The sequence below is a fragment of the Electrona antarctica genome, assembly GCF_951216825.1.
Source record: "Electrona antarctica genome assembly, chromosome: 6".
NCBI classification, from domain to species: Eukaryota; Metazoa; Chordata; class Actinopteri; order Myctophiformes; family Myctophidae; genus Electrona; species Electrona antarctica.
The window spans coordinates 17,242,900-17,264,540 of NC_136811.1; the positions used below are offsets into that span (position 1 = coordinate 17,242,900).

Below are 21,641 nucleotides of genomic sequence, written 5' to 3' on the forward strand. Positions count from 1 at the left end.
AACATTTTTTTTTTTTTTTTTTTTTTTTTTTATCATGGCGGCCCCCTACGGTCGCGGCCCACCGGGCAAATGCCCGGTATGCCCGGTGGCCAGTCCAGCCCTGCCCTCAGGGGTCCTTTATTATTTCTTATATATATTAATGATTTACCTTCTGTTTGCTCCAGGCTGTTTCCCATACTTTTTGCTGATGACACCAGCTTAGTTATAAACACACATACACTGACTTTCATTCCCTCATAGCGGAAGCCAATGACGGTTTGGAACTAATATCCACATGGTTCCAAGCAAATAAGTTATCCTTAAAGTAGCTATAAGCAATAATATGTCAAACTTTTAATGACCTTTTTATTTCTTTATTTTTTGGTATTCAGACAGCCAGCAATGGGTGAAACGCTCCCAAAAAAATGTAGTCTCTGTGAGACATCTAGGGGCCACAATCTGCATTCAAAGATGTTCCTAGAAGCTTTGTCATTGGTCGAAAAAAACCTGGTCGCAATAGAGACACACAGGGACTACATATTTCACGCCCCCAAATGAGACAGCGGTCCCACTTCTGGTCCGTTTCAACTGTCAATGCAATCCCTATGAGAAGCATGTTAAAATACCCTAATTTCACTGGTTCATTAATGAGTCTGTAGCGATTTTTTTTGTGTTCCAAATAAAGTGTCCCATATATTTGATTTGTCCTTTTCAATGTCACATACCTGCCATCTCAATATACAACCCACATAATATACTCCATCAGTTTGTGAAAGGTGCTAGCATTGTACATCTCAAGTCAAAGTGGTCGCACGGTATATACGTCACGGTCGCATCCCATGAGGTTTTCAATGCTGTATTTGTGGAAAATTATCCAAACAGGCTTGCAAGACTAATTATTATTAATATACATCTGGGGAATTCACTAGGTAGTTGAAAATGTCAGGATATGTCACTCCTTAGCTGGGTTATTTTCCCAACTATTCAGCCAAGTTAATTTTATACAACGGTAAAACACACCGTCGGAGCTCCAAGGTAGATAGAACATATTAGTAAGCCCGTGACATGTTCAAAATATAGATATAGAATCGGGATCGGGATGTATTATTGAGAATTCCACTCTTCAAAGTCGGCGCTCGTTGCCTCGTAAAGGCAGTGACGTCCTTAAAAGCGACAGGTTCTCTGTCTGCCGTCTCCCCTCTGCTCCGTTAACATTATGGGTAACTCATTCAAGTGGTAAATTAAATGTGAAATAGATCCTCTATTGAGAAAACAACAATATGTTGACAAATACACTTCATACATTTGGAAACATTTTTATTCAAATCAATATAGTCTTCAGTTCATTTGGTATTATTTTAAAAGTAGGCTAACTACAGTTGAATTTCAATGGACTTCTATGGGCTGGCCTGCAGTACACCGTTCTAACGGACCAGAAGTGGGGCCGCTGTCTCATTTGGGGGCGTGAAATTTGTAGTCCCCGTGTGTCTCTATGACTAACCAATCAGGAAGTAGACATGCAAATCGACCAATGACAAAGCTTCTAGGAAATTCTTTGAATGCAGATTGCGGCCCCTATGTGTCACAGAGACAAACATTTTTTGGGAGCGTTTTACCCATTGCTGGCTGTCTGAATACCAAAAGATTAAAAAATGTAAAGGTCATTACAATTTTTACATATTATTGCTTATAGCAGCTTTAATGTATCAGAATCTAATTTTATTGCATTTAGTGGAAAAACAAAAAATAGACATTCTTAGGAGTCTTAGTAGATGAGAAACTTAGCTGGAAAGAACACATCAATCTCATTTCCAAAAAGGCTTCTAGGTCACTCGGTGTCATCAGGAAAATTAGCAGTCTGGTAAACCAGAACTGTCTGCTTACATTATAATATAGCTTAATTTATCCACATAACATACTCTAATATTGTCTGCGCCAGTACACATGCTACATACCTCCACAGTATCCAGCTGCTACAGAAGAGATTTGTAAGAACTGCTACCTTTTCAGAACGTCTTGATCATTCCGCCCCACTCTTCAAAAGGTTAAAGTTACTTACTGTCTTCCAGATCAACAGTTACCAAATATGCACTTTTACTTATAAACTCAAACATACCCCAGACTGTATTCCCAAACCTTTTAACAATTACTTTCAAACAAATTCTCAAAATACACAAACACAACACTAGACAGGCTACTCATCTCCATCCTCCCCTTTATCGTACCAGTCATAGTCAGTTTTCCATCAAATACAGAGGTACCACACTATTCTCTACTGGTCCGCAACTGTCTTCACTCAACTTATTTAAGAACAAATTGAAGTATCTTCTGATTAATTATTATTATAGAAACATATCAACAAACAATCAATTTCCATCATGATGTAATTAACTAAGAACTGTTTTGTTTTAGACTTCTTCTGTATGTAATCATGTTTTCTGTTAATAACATGTATATCTAATTGCACTCAAATCATGTTAGATTTGAGTGAGACACAGGGGAGGCCTCGTATAAGCCCTTTGGGCTTCTTGCCTCCTCCTAGCACTTTTTCTATGTATTTCCTATTTCTTTGTATTGTTTTATACTGTGCCAAATCAAATCAAATCAAATCAAATCAAATCAAATCAAATCAAATCAAATCAAATCAAATCAAATCAAATCAAATCAAATCAATTACTGTGTGTGCGTGCGTGCGTGCGTGCGTGCGTGCGTGCGTGCGTGCGTGCGTGCGTGCGTGTGCAAGAGAGTAACAGGAAGCGTTAACAGGAAGCGTTAACAGGAAAGCGTGACTGCTTCCTGTTAACAGGAAGTGCGTGACAGCAGGAAGTGTGTGACAGCAGGAAGTGCATGACAGCAGGAAGTGCGTGACAGCTTCCTGCTGGTTTTCATAGTAACTGTGACCTGAATAAAGTGGTTAAAATGATAGTGATAATGATTATGATTGTGATACTGTAACTACTTTTGCTGGGGATCCCCTGGTAGATTTGTCATGACACTTGACACAAGCAGCCCATAATAATACCTTTTGTATTCAATTTTGGTCACGGTTGTTAACTTTAGAATATTGTGGTATAGGCTACTCTGTACTGTACAGTAGCTATATATTATAAACCCAACTTTCTGTAGTATAAAATATGAAGTTCTCCAGTAAAAGTAAAAGTTTGATCGAGATAAGAGGTTTTTGATTATGTCAACTGTGAAAATAAAACAAATGCTGCTCTTAGGTGGGTGGATCATTTTCAGGATCCAGACGAGTCTTTTCTTCAAAAGGTATATTTCTGTCAATGGGGGATTAAATTATGTTCAATGCAAGTTTAGGAGTACACACCACTGCTGATCACGGCCACTCCCTGTTGCTTTCCTAGTAGATGCAGTTCATTGGAGCAACCTATATCGTGGCCATATTTGGGAAGGCACGCTGCCACTCAATGTGACTACTGGCCAATCACAGCGCGTCTTTTCCGGGACTTGTCAGAATCTGTAGGGTGCTTTCGAATAACCGAACAACCAGAGAGCACACCAGTGCGTGCAGTGCCTATATCCGCATGCAACCGGGGTTTACTTATTGTGCTTTAAAGAACCACTTGTAGTTTAAGTTCGAACAACCAGTTTATTAACAACCACTGTAGCTTACGGCACGGGGTACATCTGAGTGTGGACCACAGTCAGCTAAGCACATACACCAAACTGAACTCTCGTCTCGACTACCACAGCTACGGCAACACTGACTGACCAAAACAGTTTAGGAACACAACTGTCTACACTGGGTTACGAAAAGACGCCCCAGAGCCGGATGAGGCGTCTACCTTTCCATGTCTATGGTATCTACCACACCTGCCTTAGTAATTACTAATTAGCAGAGGCACGCATGCACTTTTGCAAGTGTGTGTGCACAAATGTGCCCTTTTCTTGGGTTTGGGCCCATGCCTCTTCAGTGCTCTCTGCACGGCCCTGCTGCTGCCCATTCACGATCACCCGTATCCACAACACCTGCCTCCACTCACCACAGCCAATCCTTGTTGGAATCCCCCCAGTAGGCCTACCTGCGATCACTCGACCGACTTGTTTGCTTCACATCCTTCTCCACTTAACCTCCTCCTTCCTCCTATAGATTCTCACTCTTCTTCCTTCCGTCTCCATCTATCTGCAACACCTGTGGACGAGTGGAAGAGACCATTGAAGTTCTCACAGCGTGAAAAAGCATTTATAAACAGATGGGTCTTAATGAAAGAAAAATGTACTCTCACGACGACTCCCAAAAGCAGCATGATTTTAATTACTGCCTCTTCCTCTCAGGGAGACAAGCGTGCGCAGTAATAATGAACATGCAGGAAGGATTCTGTGGTGCTTTCGGTTCAGCCTGCAGCTGGATTGTTCTTTTAGGGTTTTCTTTCCCCCTGGCTGGTGGTGGTGACAGAGACCCCTGGAGATGTTGTTAATCACCGTGAATTCACACAAACATGAAAGAACTGCTCAAAAGGCTTCAAACACACACACGCACACGCACACACACACACACACACACACGACTTTTACTTTATATTTTAAGTATATTTTGATGCCAATACTTTTTAAATTTTACTAAATTTAAGTTGAATTACAAACTTGTAAAAGACAATATTCCCATATAATAATTATTAGTGAATAATGCATAATTATTATAATATTCAGATTTTCAAAGAAATCAGATGTCCCTTCCTTTGCCATGCTAATGTATTTTTCACCAAAGTAATTATAAATAATTCTCTTCTAAAGCTCATATTATTTGTATCAAGGCATAATGCAATGGTGGAGAGCCCTGGAGATGTGGTTAATCAATGTCAATTCACACTGACATTCTATGAAAGTACTGCTCAGTGCTCAGTGCTCAAGGACACACACACACACACACACACACACACACGTGCAGTGCATTTGTGTGAGTACTTGTCCATTTGTATTAGTACGCGCAGTTGTTTTTATCCTAGTCCTGTTTGTCTGTGCATGTGTGACGTGTGTGCGTGTGAGTGCACTCACTTCAATACAACCTGCATCTTGGGCACTGGAATGGAAAATGACTCACGTAATTCACTGTCAGTTTTGCTCTGAAAAGTGTACAAATGTTACCAAATGGATTCCTCTAAGTGTATTCAACTATAAAGCACTTGTTTTCAGACCATTATTGTAAGTATCTCTGGATAAAGACCAGATGGTAAATGTGAATGTGATTTTATGACTTTCTATTCACTGTAATGGAATTTAGAAGAACTCAGTGAAAGTCTGAAAGATTGCCTTTCAAATAACAAAGCACTTAGGAATAAAGGCAGAAGGAAGTCAGAATAAACAATTAAACATGGACACAACAAACAATGCATCGCCACCGATAGCAGCAAACAAACAATTAGCACCATAGCAGGAAACAAATACTTCAGGAATCAGGGCCATGGATAGCAGCAAAGCAAACACTTCAGCACCGTGGATAGCAGCAAACAAACACTTCAGCACCATGGATAGCAGCAAACAAACAGAGCCTGCTCCCAAAACAGAAGCTTTTCAGCACCTCACCCTTCTACCCTTCAGTCGTTTGTGATGCGCACAAAGATTAAGCGTGTCCATTGCGTGCGTCCCGCGCATGGACAACAACTGATGCCAGTCCGCCTGTTCAAATCTGCTGCATGTTGCAGCTATAGGCTACGAGAGAGCGTCTTAAATATTTAACGACAGCTGCTGCATGGCTGGCAGGCTGACGGTAATTGCATCACCTCTGTGGAGCAGTCAGGTAATTTGGTTGAGGTGGTGGCCTGCTGTGAGAGCAGCGGTCCACTAATGGAGAGAGAGAGTCCCAGCCACAGGCAACACATGCGAGAACATTAACTGCCACCCTGTTAAAGGTGGTTCAAGTCAGGTGGTGGTCTGGTGGAACAGTTCTATATATCAGAAGTCCTGCATGAATGATAAGTATGTAGATTGGAGAGGATTGTTGTCTGTATAAGAGTCTATCACTGCTACAGTGTGCTAGATCGGGGAGCCACCATACCAGTATACTTACAGCACAACTTGCAGAGATATTCATATGCCGACTTGCCGGTGACCGAGATCGAATCCATGTGACCTTGTGCGGTCAATTGACAAGATCTCTACTGACTGAGCTATACCCGGACATGCGGATCTGGTGCTTCAAGAAACTATGTCAGACATATTCTCATGTCTTAAGACAGATCTTTCGATACGTGTAAAACAGTTACACCCAGGCTGAAATAAGCATTGCCTTAATTTCGTTGAGCTAAACTAGAGGAATATTAAATCCCACCCTGTCCATCCATTTCAATATGCTGCTCACCAAGTGTAATGCTTAATTGGGTCGTCCACTCGTTAACAGCCTTTGTATTGAGTTTGTGCTTGAAATGTACTGTAATTCTGCAAACTGTTAATATTTTTTTCAATCAATCAAAACATACGCACGCGTTCGGGGAGAAAAAGGCATACAGTTTGCTTACGGTGTTTCTCATTCACTGTTACACAGAAGAAGAAAATTCACTCTGCAAATGATCATCACAATCAGAAATAAAACGCTCATTTAAAAGTTTCCAAATCCCTACAATATTTGTTTACAAATTGGTGTCTTTGCCAACTCCACTACGATTTCCAGCTATTAAAGACCTTGGATCTGCATTGTTCAATGCCTCAATGTAAGCTGCCGTTATTTTCTACTTTCTAATTCTTTGTTCCTAATTCTTTGTCATGATTTGTCACGACAAGAGTTGGCTTTGTCCGCGCCGTAACCGTCTTTAAATAAATACTTTCTGAAAAGTCTATGAGGAAAATGAACGGACAATCATTTCCTGCAGGGCCCTGGTAGGGGGCAAAGCAAAGTCTTTGTTTACCCATGGTGAATGGACTAAGCTCGAGATGCTTGTTTACAGCCAGACCCTGCTCATAGAACATTTCATGGTAGGGGTTCAATGCCTTGCTCAAGGGCACTTCGACGCGGGACTGCGACGCTCTATAGGCCTATGTGCAAATCGATTCTTCACCTCTTCATGATCAATTTTGTTCATTCAACTGAATGTGTGAATGTGTCACATTAGCCAGTCAGCGCAACATTGTCATCATCAAAAGTCTATGAGGAAAATGAACGGACAATAATTTCCTGCAGGGCCCTGGTAGTGGGCAAAGCAAAGTTCTTTGTTTACCCATGGTGAATGGACTAAGCTCGAGATGCTTGTTTACAGCCAGACCCTGCTCATAGAACATATCATGGTAGGGGTTCAATGCCTTGCTCAAGGGCACTTCGACGCGGGACTGCGACGCTCTATAGGCCTATGTGCAAATCGATTCTTCACCTCTTCATGATCAAGTCCACACTATTTATCCATAATGTATAAATGATGGATAAGGGGTCAGGACAACGAGGCCTTTTCGTGGAGGGGTCAGAATGAAATTGTCTGTGGTACTCTCTTAAAAAAAATAGTTGAATAGCCCTGACAGGGCTAGTGTGTGCTATATTGAACTATACTCTAGCCTGCGTTTTTAAAGACTATTCAGACATGTCAACAGGTATAGCCTATATAATTTGCTCCGGGCAGCATTTTGTGGACATTTTAGAGTGTCCATCACAGCGTCTCTCTCTCTCTCTCTCTCTCTCTCTCTCATATCTCTGTGGGAGATAATCAACCACTAAAGAGAGAGAGAGAGAGAGAGAGATGTATGTACTGTATGAGAGAGAGAGAGAGAGAGAGAGAGAGAGAGAGAGAGAGAGAGAGAGAGAGAGAGAGAGAGAGAGAGAGAGACTGGAGTGAGAGAGAGAGAGAGAGAGAGAGAGAGAGAGAGAGAGAGAGAGAAAAAGAAAGAGAGAGAGCTGGAGTGAGAGAGAGAGAGAGAGACACACAGACACACAGACAGACAGACAGACAGACAGACAGACAGACAGACAGACAGACAGACAGACAGACAGACAGACAGAGAGAGAGAGAGAGAGAGAGAGAGAGATGCTCCAATCTGTCTGTGTGGAACTTCAATAATTTGCCATCCAGTTTCCGTGCGCGGCGCAGTGTCCAGTACGTGCGTCAGGGTGGTTTGAGGCTCGCCTTCAGTGATATCACATCTGGACGCAGACATGGAGTTCCCCACTCTTTCTGTTGCGGATTTTTCCGACAAGTACTCAGATTCAGATTCAGTTCTCATTCCTTTCAATATCACGCTCTCCGACGATTTCCTCATGCTTCCAAACAACAACAACAGAACAGTTTCTGGAAGCAGGGACGCGACCAGTATAGTCATCGCTGTGTGTATAACGGCGCTGTACTCCCTCATCTGCGTGGTCGGACTGCTGGGCAACGTGCTCGTCATGTATGGAGTAGTCAGGTAAGAAAGTATCCGACTATTAATGCACTTATTCACCTGCTGGCATTTTAATTATCCTAATAAGCTTATTATACCAGAATAAATGTAAGACAATTTGTTTTTTAATGAGCCACGTCAGGACAGGTGGGTTATTATGGCCTCCTGGTGGCGCTGTAATTAATAGGCCAATCAATGTGAATTCAGGATTTGAGGCATTTTGTTCCAAAAATGTGTTCCACCTGCTGGTGGCGCTAGAACAGCTGTGAAAAGGGTGCAGGGATGTATTCCTCCGCATATAGGACTGTGCATGCGCACATTCTGTAAAATGTCACGTATATTGCACTGCCTTCATGATTTGGGGCATTTTGTTCAAAACGGGCCAATCCTGCAAACTTTGGGTTTGGAAGCCAATGTTAGCCTATACTGTCATGTGCAATCATATATAGGCTATACTTGCAGGATCTTTGGACAGAATCTGAATCTGAGTAATAACAAAAATGTGTTATAAAAGTCGGCCTCCTGGTGGCCTATAAAAGGTACGGTCGGACACGTTTTTTATTGCCTCCACCAGGCCGAAGGCTTGGGGAGAGAGTATAGAGACGTAGGCTATGTTTTGCACTCCGTCCGTCCGTATATATGTCCCCGTCCGTATGTCCCCATTCGTGTGCGTGCGTGCGTGCGTGCGTGCGTGTGTCCGTTACCACTAACTTGCCAGCTAATCTCCGGCGTTGGCCATCCATGCCAAACTTTGCAGACACACTCCCTAGATGCCAACGATGAACCTCTGCCCCAAAGTTTCCAGAACGGCCTGTTATAGCGCCACCAGGAGGCCGACTTTTGTAAAACACATTTTTTGCTATTATTCCTCCAGATTCTGTCCAAAAATCCCGCAAATTGTTACACAGTATCTCTATAGTCATGTGTTCAAGACGGATCTGTCCGATATTTCATATTCCATCCAAATTGGCTAACATTGGCTTTCAAAGTTTGCAGGACTGGCCCGTTTTGAACAAAAAGCCTCAAATCATGAACTCAGCGTGCAATTAAAGTGAGATCTTTCACGCAGTTTCCTACTAGGCTGAGGAATATATCCCACCCTCACATTGGACTGTTATAGCGCCACCAACAGGTGGATTTTTGCAAAACACATTTTTGGAACAAAATGCCTGGAGAAGGAGGAGAGACCCGCACACCGCCACTTGCTGGTTCAAGAGTTTTATTTTAAATAAGAGTCATAGCAACGTTTCGGCCTTTCGGCCTTCTACAGGCATAGTTTGAGAATAGGCTGACATTCATTACAACAGTAGGTTTAGTCACAACCAATCAAATTGCATATATAGTAATCATTCATCAGATAGCAGCTGTGAAAAACCCAGTCATGTGACTTAAGGTGCAGTACTTCTGTAGAACATTCCTAGTATATTATTGAAAGTCACCAATTGCAACAATACAGGGAATAATATTAAAGTCATGCCATAAAACACAAGGAACACATGGAACAAAATGCCTCAAATCATCCATTTACCTTCAAAGGCATAAGAACAAATGGCACCCTTTTCACATTGGCCTATTATAGCGCCACCAGGAGGCCACAACCTGACCTGCCCTGGTTAACGAGGGCAGGTCAGGTCCTTACATTATTATCCATACATCACGCAATTCTCCATAGTCATGTGATCAACACGGATCTGCACCATTTCCCATATTCCATCCTGATTGGGTAAGATTGGTTTCCAAAGCTGGCATGATTGGTCCGTTTCGAACAAAATGCCACAAATCACAAACAGTGTGCAATTTCCGTTAAATTATACACACATTTCCAGTAGGCCGAGGATGACATGCCACTAAATCTTTTCCAAATCAGCCTCGATCACGGTGGAGCTAACAGGCCAATTCCTGTTTTTACCTATAACTGCATCGACCTGTGTACAACTTTGTATGTGTACTCCCTAGAGGCCATGGCAAAACAAATTCCCTGTATTTTCCACATCTCCGAGTTATAGCGCCACCATGAGGCCGATTTCTGCAAAACACATTTGTTTATATTAGTTGCAAAGATTTCATCCAAATCTCACGCAAATCGGTACACATGATCTCTGTAGTCATGATCAAGACGAGTCTGTTGGATTTCTCAGATTCTACACTGATTGAATAAGATTTTAAGAGTTTTTTTTTAAGTTTTAAGTTTTCAGGAATGGCCAGTTTTGTACAAAATGCTACAAATCATGAACGCAGGGCCCGAGTGCAGTTACACTGTGCACGCATATTCCCACTAGGCTGGCTGAGGAAGCAATGCCACTTGACATTTTTAAATCAGCCTCATGGTGGCGAGTCACGTCTTTACATGCACCGATCTGCATAAACTTTGTATGCACAAAACGTGTGCACACTCTCTACAGCCCAAGGAAAAACATTTGGCCTGCCTTTTTCAATTCTGCCTTTCCGAGCGCCACCAGGAGGCCCATTTATGTGCGACACTTTTTTTATATTAGTCCTTCAGATTTTATCCAAATGTCAATCCTGGTGGAGACCTGTGTCCTGGGCACTTCTTCTAGTTTATTATTATTTCAAAACATTTTCAAAAAACTTTCCCAAAATCATTATAATTTTAACAAAACAAATTCAAATAGCTGGGGTCGCACTTGTAAAGATTTGGCTTTTGGTGACAATTTTTTGAATTTTGGCATTGTGTTAGGTATGGGTATAATGATTTCAAAAAGCTGTGCAAACGCATTGAGCTGACCTCCAGGAAAGACTGGCAGGGCAACAGGGGTTAGCAACCTCTGCTGCAGCACTCACAAGAGGGCACCACGCAAGCTACAGACCGTACAAATGAGCAATACCCCAGAGTCTCCCGAGAGGAGGGGAGGAAGAGAGACTCGATAGGACAGATTCAACGACAACAACTACGACAGTGACACAGACGCAGAGAAGGCTCCCTTGACTCAAATACACCAGAGTAAGGCCAAGTGTGGACAAGGACGGACACATGCACACCGCACAGACGAACAGTCTGGTGAGACGTAGGAGGACACTAGGAAGGAGGCAAACCATAGTCCTAGAGACCTCTCAGTGCCTGCTATCCCCCAAGAACGCACAAGGCAGAGAGAGCTTCCTGTTCGTTCTGGCAGGAGAGAAAGGACAGTGGGCGGGTCCGCGGGGGGTGCCCTGGGCGCGGCGGTCACTGGGGTGTGGTCAGCACTGGTTTGCTGCACCTGGCCGGCAGGTTGCTCACTTTCGGGTGTGGCCCTCTCTCCTGGTGCTGGTTTCGCCTCGGTGGTAGCTGCGCCCGGGGTGCCCCTCCGTGGACTTGTCTATAGCTGGAAGCCTGGTGGAGAGGGGCAGTGACTTGGCCAATCACTGCTGACCCGCCAACTGGAGAGTGTAGTGGTTGAGGGTTGAAACACTCTAAGAAGGTTGGAGACCACCTGATGACCTCTCTTCCAGGCCAAGGCTTCATCCATTGGGAATGGATTACATTCGCATCTTCGATGTATTTACAAACTAAACATAGATGCCATTTCAGCTTGCTAACTTTCAGAGAAAAGCTGCATTCCATATTCTGGTAGGCAGGTTTCTGTGACATATAGTCGGATAGTCCACCAACAAGATGCAGAGCGAGTGGATTTAAATTGTGCCTTTTATAATGTATATAAGGAAAGACCAACTACTATATGAACATAGTTATGGCTGAACATGGGTGACATGCTCCTTTAGGGTTAATGTTCCTGAAAACTAGACATAGTTTTGATCCCTCTCCCCCAGATCAATAATGATGACTGTCGTGACTTTTTCAGTGGTGGAAAGAAACTAAATACATTTACTTAAGTACTGTACTTAAATACAATTTTAAGTTACTTTTTCTTCACCGTTTCTTTAGCGTTTCCTATTCGTGAACTATCCCATTAATGGGTTAACTAATCACACAAATACAGAGCAAATCACATAATGTAACTACACAGCGATTAAAGTTTTTAAGCTGTCATCTGGTGTCTTCCGAAGCTAAAGCACAAACCGTCAAGCAAAACTGCTAGTCGGTTTCAGCTGTATAATCGTTTAAGCGAGTGCCACTGCTGTCACATTAGCAGATGGCGTGGCTCTTTCAGACAGCTTGCCAATTCTCTGCTGATTTTTTTAACACAGTTCTATTCTAGGGGTCCCTGGCACAAACCATTTTTAGATGGGGGTGTGCACAGCCAAATACATATCATTTTGAAGGGTCCTTGACTTGAAAATGTTTCAGAAACACTGGTCTATTATGCGAGTGCGCTTTAGAGCCTCTTGCAGTTTTGTTATAATCCTTAATTGGAGGTGCAAATGAACCCATTAAGAACTGAGACAGTTCAAATCACTTAAGTAGAGTAGCCGTAAGGCGGTAGGTATAAACCGCAAGTTTTCTTTTTAAAGCTTTGGCAGATACAGGCTATGAGAAAAACATATTCAAAGAGCCTATCAGTGATCTGCAGCTACTCAGTCAGGGGTAGGCCTATGTGTAAACTGAATGTGTGTAGAGAACAGTTTTTTTGGATGTTGTCCAACTCCCTGAGAGTGGTCTGAGAGGCGTTCATCCAGGCTAGGCAGAAGTAATCCATAATGCTCCTGACCTGCATGAGTTTTGCTGATGTTGGCCCTGCCTTGACATCAAGCTTGTTAGCCAGGTGGTGTCCAGTTCGATCCCGGGCTCCCCCAGAGTTAGTGTCGAAGTTTTCTTTCTTCCAGGAAATAAAACGTCTGGGTTTCCGAGGCTAGTGTCGAAGTGTCCTTGAGCAAGACCCTGAACCCCTAATGCGCCTGAAGTGCAGGTTGGTGCCTTGCATGGTTTCCTCTGCCATCGGCGTGTGAATGTGTGTTTGAATGAGTGATTGTAATGCACAATCTATGTAAAGCGCTTTGGATAAAAAGTGCTATATAAATGCATGCTCCACCGGCTGCGGCGTAGAGTAGGCGGGAGGAATAGAACGAAGGCTCTACGTTCTCCTGGTGGGGGCTCCTCACTGGCAGGTCAGCCAGGACAGTATAGTGACAGCTTAACAGAAATGTGTGTGGGAAGGAACCAATTAGCATAACGACTAAATTGGGGAGAAAAGGGGGAAAAACAATTGGCTAGTCTAAGGTTTTTAAATAGCATTTGTACAAGCTTGCAGTGCGGCACAAAGTGACGCGCTGTGAGCTTGTAGATCTGCTATTTTTGAGAACCACTATTCTAAACCAATGTTCTAAATCATCTTTTCTGAAAAAAGGGTTAAAGGGGCCTCAAAGGGGCCTTGGCGGCCTTCACGGCCTCCCATGCCGAACAAACGGGCGCCTCCCCCCACCACGCCACCCCTCCCCACCCCGTTCCGTCTTTCTCACTTTTACTGGTCTCTCGCTTTTACTGTAACATATAGCTATACCATCTAAAATGAGAGAGAAGAGAGAAGGTAGGAGCTCAGCTCCAGAGCCTGTGGGTGTTTGTGTGATTGTTGCTGTGTATCATGATCAGGTCTAATTAACTGGTGCTTCAGGGAGGAACCCAGGCAATAGGCCAACGAACCAACGCAACTCAGGCCACCGAAGGCTTGTTGCTAATGCACTGAATTCCCTCAGACCATTATGCATCCAATTGTTGCTGTTGGGGAAGCAACCTCGTATCTCCGTATTCTAGCATGTTGTGTGCGTTTTCCCCCCGTAAAATAACGCCCTACTTGGATCATCCTACTTGGAGCATCACACAAAAGCATCAACAGCAGCAGGTCTGGAAGCATGATGGCACGATCTGGTAGATCAGCTACTCTGATCTGATAGATCAGCTACTCTGATCTGGTAGATCAGCTACTCTGATCTGGTAGATCAGCTACTCTTGATGCTATTGAATTTGAATCCTGAAAACAGTGTTGATTTCGTCGACTAAAACTAAGACGAAAAATGTTCGTCGACTACCTTTTTTCACTGACGAAAACTAAATGGAAACTAAATGACAACTAAGCTATGATGACTAAAACTATAAGACTAAATATACTGACAAGTATACTGGGCATCAAGGCCCGCCAAAACCCATTTTATTCGACTAAATCAACTGTAGATTTTGTCGACTAAAATCCTATGATATTTAGTCGAATAAAACTAGACTAACACTAAGACATTCCAGGTGACTAAAATGTGACTGAAACTAAACTATTGAAGAGACTATGACTAAAACTAAAATCAAAATTTGCTGCCAAAAACAACATTGCCTGAAAAGTAAGATTTTGGTCATATGAGGTTTCCACGCGACAGAGACGCAATCATCTCTTTTAACCAATTCACTGTATCATTATTTCTAGAGCAAAGAACAGGTCGATGGCTATAGGAAACTTAAGGAATAGAGGAAATGGACAGTGGTCGACAGTAACAAAGTACATTTGAGTACAGTAAAATACATTGTTTGAGTATCTGTACTTTACTTGAGTATTTTTTTTATTGTTGAACACTTGATTCTCGACTTGATTGACTCGCATTACATTTCTAGGGAGGGAAACGCCTTGTGAGCCTGTAGATCTGCCATTTTCATTGTTATTGATATAACTTTGATTTAAAAATATTTAAAAAGACAATATGCTTTGTAGCCTATTTATTGCAAGTATTTTTTTTAAAAGAACATCCTTTTGAAGCAAGCACTTCAGTAGCCTACTACTAGTATAGGACATTTCACAGGGCACTTGATAATTGAGTAATATTTGACCAGGAGTATCCATTTACTTTGACCCGAGTACTGGGGTTGAGTACTTTGCCCGCCACTGACCATTATGCATCCAATGATCTCTTTTGCCAATTCACTGTACCATTATTTCTAGTCTAGAGAGTAAAGAGCAGATCGATGTCTAGGAAAAGGACAGAGAAAATTGACATGGGTTCGGTGATGAATGCCTGATTGTATTTCAATGAACCACGTGATGCTTTGTCATGGAGAGACCTCAGCGGACACTGCACATCAATAAGTTAACAAACAATAATTCAGGATACATAATGCATATTGCTGTCAGAGATCCCATTGTGGCGTGAGCGCAACATCCCTTTCTCTTTTATCTTTCCTTGGTTACAGTGTAAATTAATATTACCCAGGTTCAATGGCATTGTCTTCATTTCTTTTTCCTTTTTTATTTTATTTGTATTATTGTATGGTACTGTATTGTATTGTATTGTATTGTATTGTATTGTATTATCTTTTCTGTAAAGGTTTCGTAGTGTAATGTATTTATTATTTTCTTGTCTAGTTTTGTTTCATTTGTTGTCTTAATTGTTTGTATGATTATTTTATGTACATTCTCAGTTATTCCCTTGTGACTAAACTGAAAAAGCAATACAAATTTTGAATCATAAAAAACAAAAACAATAATTCATCATTAATAATAATATTATAATAATCACATTTTGTACTTCAGTAAAAGTAGCAATGCCACAATGTACTGAATGTAGCAATACTCTGTTACAATGTACTGAATGTAGCAATACTCTGTTACAATGTACTGAATGTAGCAATACTCTGTTACAAATAAAAGTGAGCTTGACCGCCGGCATCGTTCGTGGACCGGCATGGTTCTTGGGGAGGGTTGCAAAGACGCAATGATGCACAGCTGCTCCAAATTATACTCCCATTCGTCTTTGCACGTACCCTCTATAGAGGGTCTAAAACGGTTAAACTGAAGTGACGTTGCTTAATTCTAAATATTAGTGACAGGTGGGGAGTTTGCCTGGGGCGGTACACCTGTTAAACGGTAACGCAGGTGTCCTAAGGCGGGCTCAGGGAGGACAGAAACCTCCCGTGGGGCAGAAGGGCAAAAGCCTTGATGCCTCGATGTCGGCTCTTCCTATCATTGTGAAGCAGAACGTTGGATTGTTCACCCACTAATAGGGAACGTGAGCTGGGTTCAGACCGTCGTGAGACAGGTTAGTTTTACCCTACTAATCAAAGCGTTCTGAGGCACCCCCTGGACTTGCGTCATCAAGGTACCCACTTTGAGACACCCTGTTCCAAGTACACCAAAGATGAACCCTGCTAAGCCTTAGAGAAACCCTGTTCCAGGTACACCAAAGATGAACCCTGCTAACCCTTAGAGAAACCCTGTTCCAGGTACACCAAGATGAAGACGGCCACCAACATCTACATCTTCAACCTGGCGCTGGCCGACGCCCTGGCCACCAGCACGCTGCCCTTCCAGAGCGCCAAGTACCTGATGGCCAGCTGGCCGTTCGGGGAGCTGCTGTGCAAGGTGGTGATCGCCATCGACTACTACAACATGTTCACCAGCATCTTCACGCTCACCATGATGAGCGTGGACCGCTACGTGGCTGTCTGTCACCCCGTCAGGTAAGCGCCGCGCGCCACACACTTTACTATTAGGACTACATCGGTCGGTTTACAACCCTTTTCATATCAAGTTCCATTATTCATTTTGGCATTTGACGCAGGGAGCATTTTATGAGATGTACCGACCGTCTCAGAGCGAAAACGTAGAACTGTACCGATACGACCGATATGTCGGAGTCATAGTTTCGGGGGGCTTTGCCTAAGTACCCATTGTACCCGTCCCTTTATGCCCATATATGGATGCGTGAACGGGGCCCTCAGGGCATCTTACTGGTATAATATAGCCATATCATATAGGGGAGGTATAGTTAATATGTCGATCACGAGCGGATGAAAAATCACAAATCACATCCGATCAGATGTTTGTTCAAAACCGCGGACAGCACTCGTAGTTTCAGAGATAACAGCCAAAGAAGATCCCACTTTGAATGGGATCCTATGGTGTGCGCGCACACGTGTCCTGGTGCTGGGGGTGACGAAGGCGTTGCCTAGCAACCGGGACAGGACTAAAAGATGGTTTTCAGTGTAGCTGTTTCATATTGATATAAAGTGATCAAATATGTGATATCACGTAGAAATACGTGATATCACATATTCGGCAGTGAAAGAATTAACTAGAAATGCACTCTGTCGAGCTGCCAACTTGCACACACCTACTTGTGCACGAGCAGATCGTGCAACCTACTGCTGACTCGGTGGAGAACATCAACGAATACATATCTCAATCGGCCACATATGTTGGTGTTGTCCCTCGGCCACCTTATGCATACATGCAGAGGTGCATACCCAGCTGATCACCCAGCCAATTACCAAACGTACCATAGTTACATCATCAGCCAATCCCTGATTGGCCGAGTGACGCCACCAAAAATACACAATCCCTGATTGGCCGAGCGACGCCACCAAAAATACACAATCCCTGATTGGTCGAGCGACGCCACCAAAAATACACAATCCCTGATTGGCCGAGAGGACCACCAAAAATACACAATCCCTGATTGGCCGAGAGGACCACCAAAAATACACAATCCCTGATTGGCCGAGAGGACCACCAAAAATACACAATCCCTGATTGGCCGAGGGGACCACCAAAAATACACAATCCCTGATTGGCCGAGGGAGTCACCAACATCCATCCATCCATCTTCAACCGCTTATCCGTAGTCGGGTCGCGGGGGCAACAGCTCCACCAGAGTGCTCCAGACTTCCCTCTCCAGAGCAACATTAGTGACTTCCTCCTGGGGGATCCCGAGACGTTCCAAGGCCAGTGAGTCGATGTGTTTCCTCTTACTGCGCCTTGGTCTGGCCCGGGGTCTCCTCACAGTGGGACGTGATTCTGTTTATGTCGCACGTGTGCGAAATGACAGAGATTGAGAGAAGACGGAGAGTTTATCCTTTATTAAGGCTGTGGAAGTATTCACACTATTTTTGAATTTATTGGTGAAAGGAAATTAACATCAATGCAAATTAGTCATGGTGAAGCAAGCACAGCACAGCTCCACAACACTCTGTAGGCTGTAGCCTACTCTCGATTGTAACTAGTAATTTAATCTAACTAGGTAATCTAACATTCTCAGAAGGTAATCTTGTAAGTAACGTAACGCAATACGGTACTTTTTAATTGCGGTAATCCTGTAACAAAACGGGAACGCTTTTAAAAGTAACGTTCTCCAACAATGATTGTTACAACTCTACCACCATGCAGGGCTCTGGACTTCCGCACGCCTGCCAAAGCCAAGCTCATCAACGTCTGTATCTGGATCCTCTCCTCTGCCATCGGAGTTCCCATAATGGTTTTGGCGGTTACCAAGGTGACGCCCAAAGGTGGGGTGCTTTTCTTTTGATCTCTCTGCGCGGCTGGGTGGGATTATGAGAGAAATTACCCGTAATTGTGTAAAACCATACAGTAAGTACTCCACTTAGGCTGTCATTGGTTCGGCATCCTTTTGCATGCCAAGTGCTTCCGTTAATCTGGAGTAATTAGGCCCCCAGGGAGCGAGAGGCTATTTGATGTGGTTTAGCTTGGTTTAGCTCCTCCTACACATGGTCCCTCCAACTAAAACCGAATGATTTGGCCTCCCCGGGCACAGTGGTGGCTCCATTTCTTTACTTATGCAGATAGAAACACTATTACAAGTAAAAGTCTGGTAATCAAATTTACTTGAGTTAATGTATTGGCATCAAAATATACTACCAACAGTACTCATTATGCACAATGTCCCGATTCACAAGGTATCGTAGGCCTGTATTACAATCTTTTGAAAATAGCAGATCTACAAGCTCACAAACTGTAGACTGACTATTTTCAGGGTTGCTGTCAGGAGGAAACCACCTAACTCCATTTTTTAGCTATACAGTAACTCCACCACCTCTCCCCCTGTCATGCAATTATTGACAATATATATATAAAGTTACACCACCTTCTTCCTGAAAATGTTATATTTTACATTTTCAGAAAAATGAACATTTTGGAGTTAGGTGGACAGCAGAGATATGTTGAGTTGTAACAAGTTTAAAGTTTAAATAGGGCTGAAGTGGCAAATATACGTGTTAATAATATAGCCTACTATAAATAGTATAATAAAATAATAATCCAAAAATACAAAGTAACTAGCAGTACCACCGGCAGTCATAGTCTGTGCGTAGGACAACATGCCAAGGGGGACAACAAAATGTGCCAAGCCAATTCTCATAATAAGTTTCTCGTGGCTCCGCCACTTAACCCATTCAGGCCTGACGTCGAAATTTAAAAAAAAAAGTTTTCTAAATCATGACAATTTTCGGAAAGATTTGAGGCACATTTTAACGATTTTTCAAAAATAGCAGATCTACAAGTTCATAGCGCGCCACTCGGTGGCGCGCTATGAGCTTGTAGATCTGCTATTTTTCAATAGCTAAATTATAACAATGTTTAAAACACCAAAAGGGGTTCCCGCCCCAAAATGGGTTAATGGTTAATGTGGTTAAACGCTAACGTGACATGGATGCGTTCCAGGTCTCAATGGATTAATAACGAGCACCCGACGCCCGTGCGTGTGTCCTCCAGTTGCACACGTATCCATGTGGATCTGCAGTGCTCAGAAGCAGCACTCCCCCACCCTGTCCAGCACGGAGCATATAGTTATTTAAATTAGCAACAACATTAGGACAAATCAAAGTCAAATGGTGAAAGTAGCCTCTGCATGAGGAAACGCGGCACTCTCGTCGGTGAGGGGTGGCAGCACAAACATATCATGCTTGGGGCAACGAAATGGTCAACGGCGCCCCTGGTAACTAGTAACAAAAGTTTTCAAATAACTGTAGTGGTGTAAAAATGTACAATATTTGCCTCTGAGACGTAGTACTAGTGTATAGAAGTATAAAGTATTGGAAATTGGAAATGCTCGAGTCAAATTACCTCAACTTGAGTATACGGTCGGTGTACTTGGGTTATACTTTCCATCAGTGATTGTTTGATTTTGACCCCCTCTCACTCAGGCACCATCTGCACGCTGAGCTTCCCCAGGCCCCAGTGGTACTGGGACACGGTGACCAAGATCTGCGTGTTTGTCTTGGCCTTCCTATTGCCCGTCCTTGTCATCAGCGTCTGCTACGGCCTGATGATCCTACGGCTGAAGAGTGTCCGCCTGCTCTCAGGTGTATATATATTTCGTCGACTAAATGACGAAAAAATGGTCCGTCGACGATACCTTTTTTCGCTGACGAAAACGAAATAAAAACTAAACTATGCTGACTAAAACTAACCAGTAGAACTAAAAGGCATGCAAGTTATTTGTCAACATGTTAAGCTGTGCCGCATTGTGAGCTTGTACAGTAGATCCGCTAGTTTATATATCAAGAAATCGACGGCAAATGTTTAAATAATCGACTAAACCATCTAGTCTGATTAACCACATATACGGTCGAGGCAGATGGCTGACCACCCTAGAGTCGGGTTCTGCTTGACGTTTCTTCCTACTTCCTAAGGGGGAGTTTTTAGTTACCACTGTCGCAATATTGCTTGCTCTGGGTAGGATCTCTGTCGGTTTTCTGCTCTACATGTAAAGTGTCTTGAGACAACTTTACTTTACAATTTGACAATTTAATAAAATTGAATTTATTAACACACACACAACAAAAATGTTTTTATTATAATTATATAATGAAATACTTGTAGTAGAGTAAAAGTATAATATTTGTAGTGGTCGAGTAGAAACATATCTCAAAATTGTACATTAATTGAGTAAATGACTTGGTTGCTTTCCACCCCTGCTCTGCTCTCAGGCTCCAAGGAGAAGGATAGGAACATGCGGCGCATCACCCGCATGGTGCTGGTGGTGGTGGCGGCCTTCATCGTGTGTTGGACGCCTATCCACATCTTCATCATCGCCAAGACCATGGTGGACATCGACCAGAAGAACCCGCTGGTGATCGCCAGCTGGCACCTGTGCATCGCCCTGGGCTACACCAACAGCAGCCTCAACCCCGTGCTCTACGCCTTCCTGGACGAGAACTTCAAACGCTGCTTCCGGGACTTCTGCCTGCCATACCGCTCACGCCTGGAGCAGAGCAGCTTCACCAGGGCGCGCGGAAACACGATGCGGGAGCCCGTCACGGTCTGCGGCTGCGTGCCCTCCGCCGTGTCTGAGGTGAGGAAGCCTGTATGCCTGGACGCGGACCGGCAGCGGGCGGCTTTAGTAGACCCTAACACCACACTCCAGGATGACCTCCACACGGAGATCACACAGATCTCCACCACGGAGTTCTGAACAGTGGAACGGTGAAGCTGCCCACGCCTGCCGGTACAAGATGGAATTGCAAGATTTCCGCATTTAAAACGCCTCGGAGGCTTTTATTTTCGTTTGCATTCGGCTCAAAAAGAAAAGCCCGGGCAAAGCCATTGAAAAGTCCTCACTAATAATCATGATAAAATGGCACGATGTATTTCCTACTCAGTCTGTGTCTCATTAATGGGAAGGCTGTGGGCAGTTTAGAAACCGTCCTCCAGTGACATCATCATTAGGCAGATTTCTTT

At 43.3% G+C, this 21,641-nt stretch overlaps 1 protein-coding gene across 1 annotated transcript; it reads left to right on the forward strand.

Annotated features, from left to right (window-relative positions):
- Window positions 1–8,290: 8,290 nt before the first annotated feature.
- On the forward strand, window positions 8,291–21,383 carry LOC306924723 (delta-type opioid receptor-like). Its single transcript, XM_079503351.1, has 5 exons — window positions 8,291–8,322; window positions 16,391–16,627; window positions 18,333–18,451; window positions 20,105–20,263; window positions 20,891–21,383. Exons 1-5 carry the CDS (start codon window positions 8,306–8,308, stop codon window positions 21,373–21,375), a joined length of 1,017 nt encoding a protein of 338 aa, XP_079359477.1. The 5' UTR covers window positions 8,291–8,305; the 3' UTR covers window positions 21,376–21,383.
- Window positions 21,384–21,641: the final 258 nt, after the last annotated feature.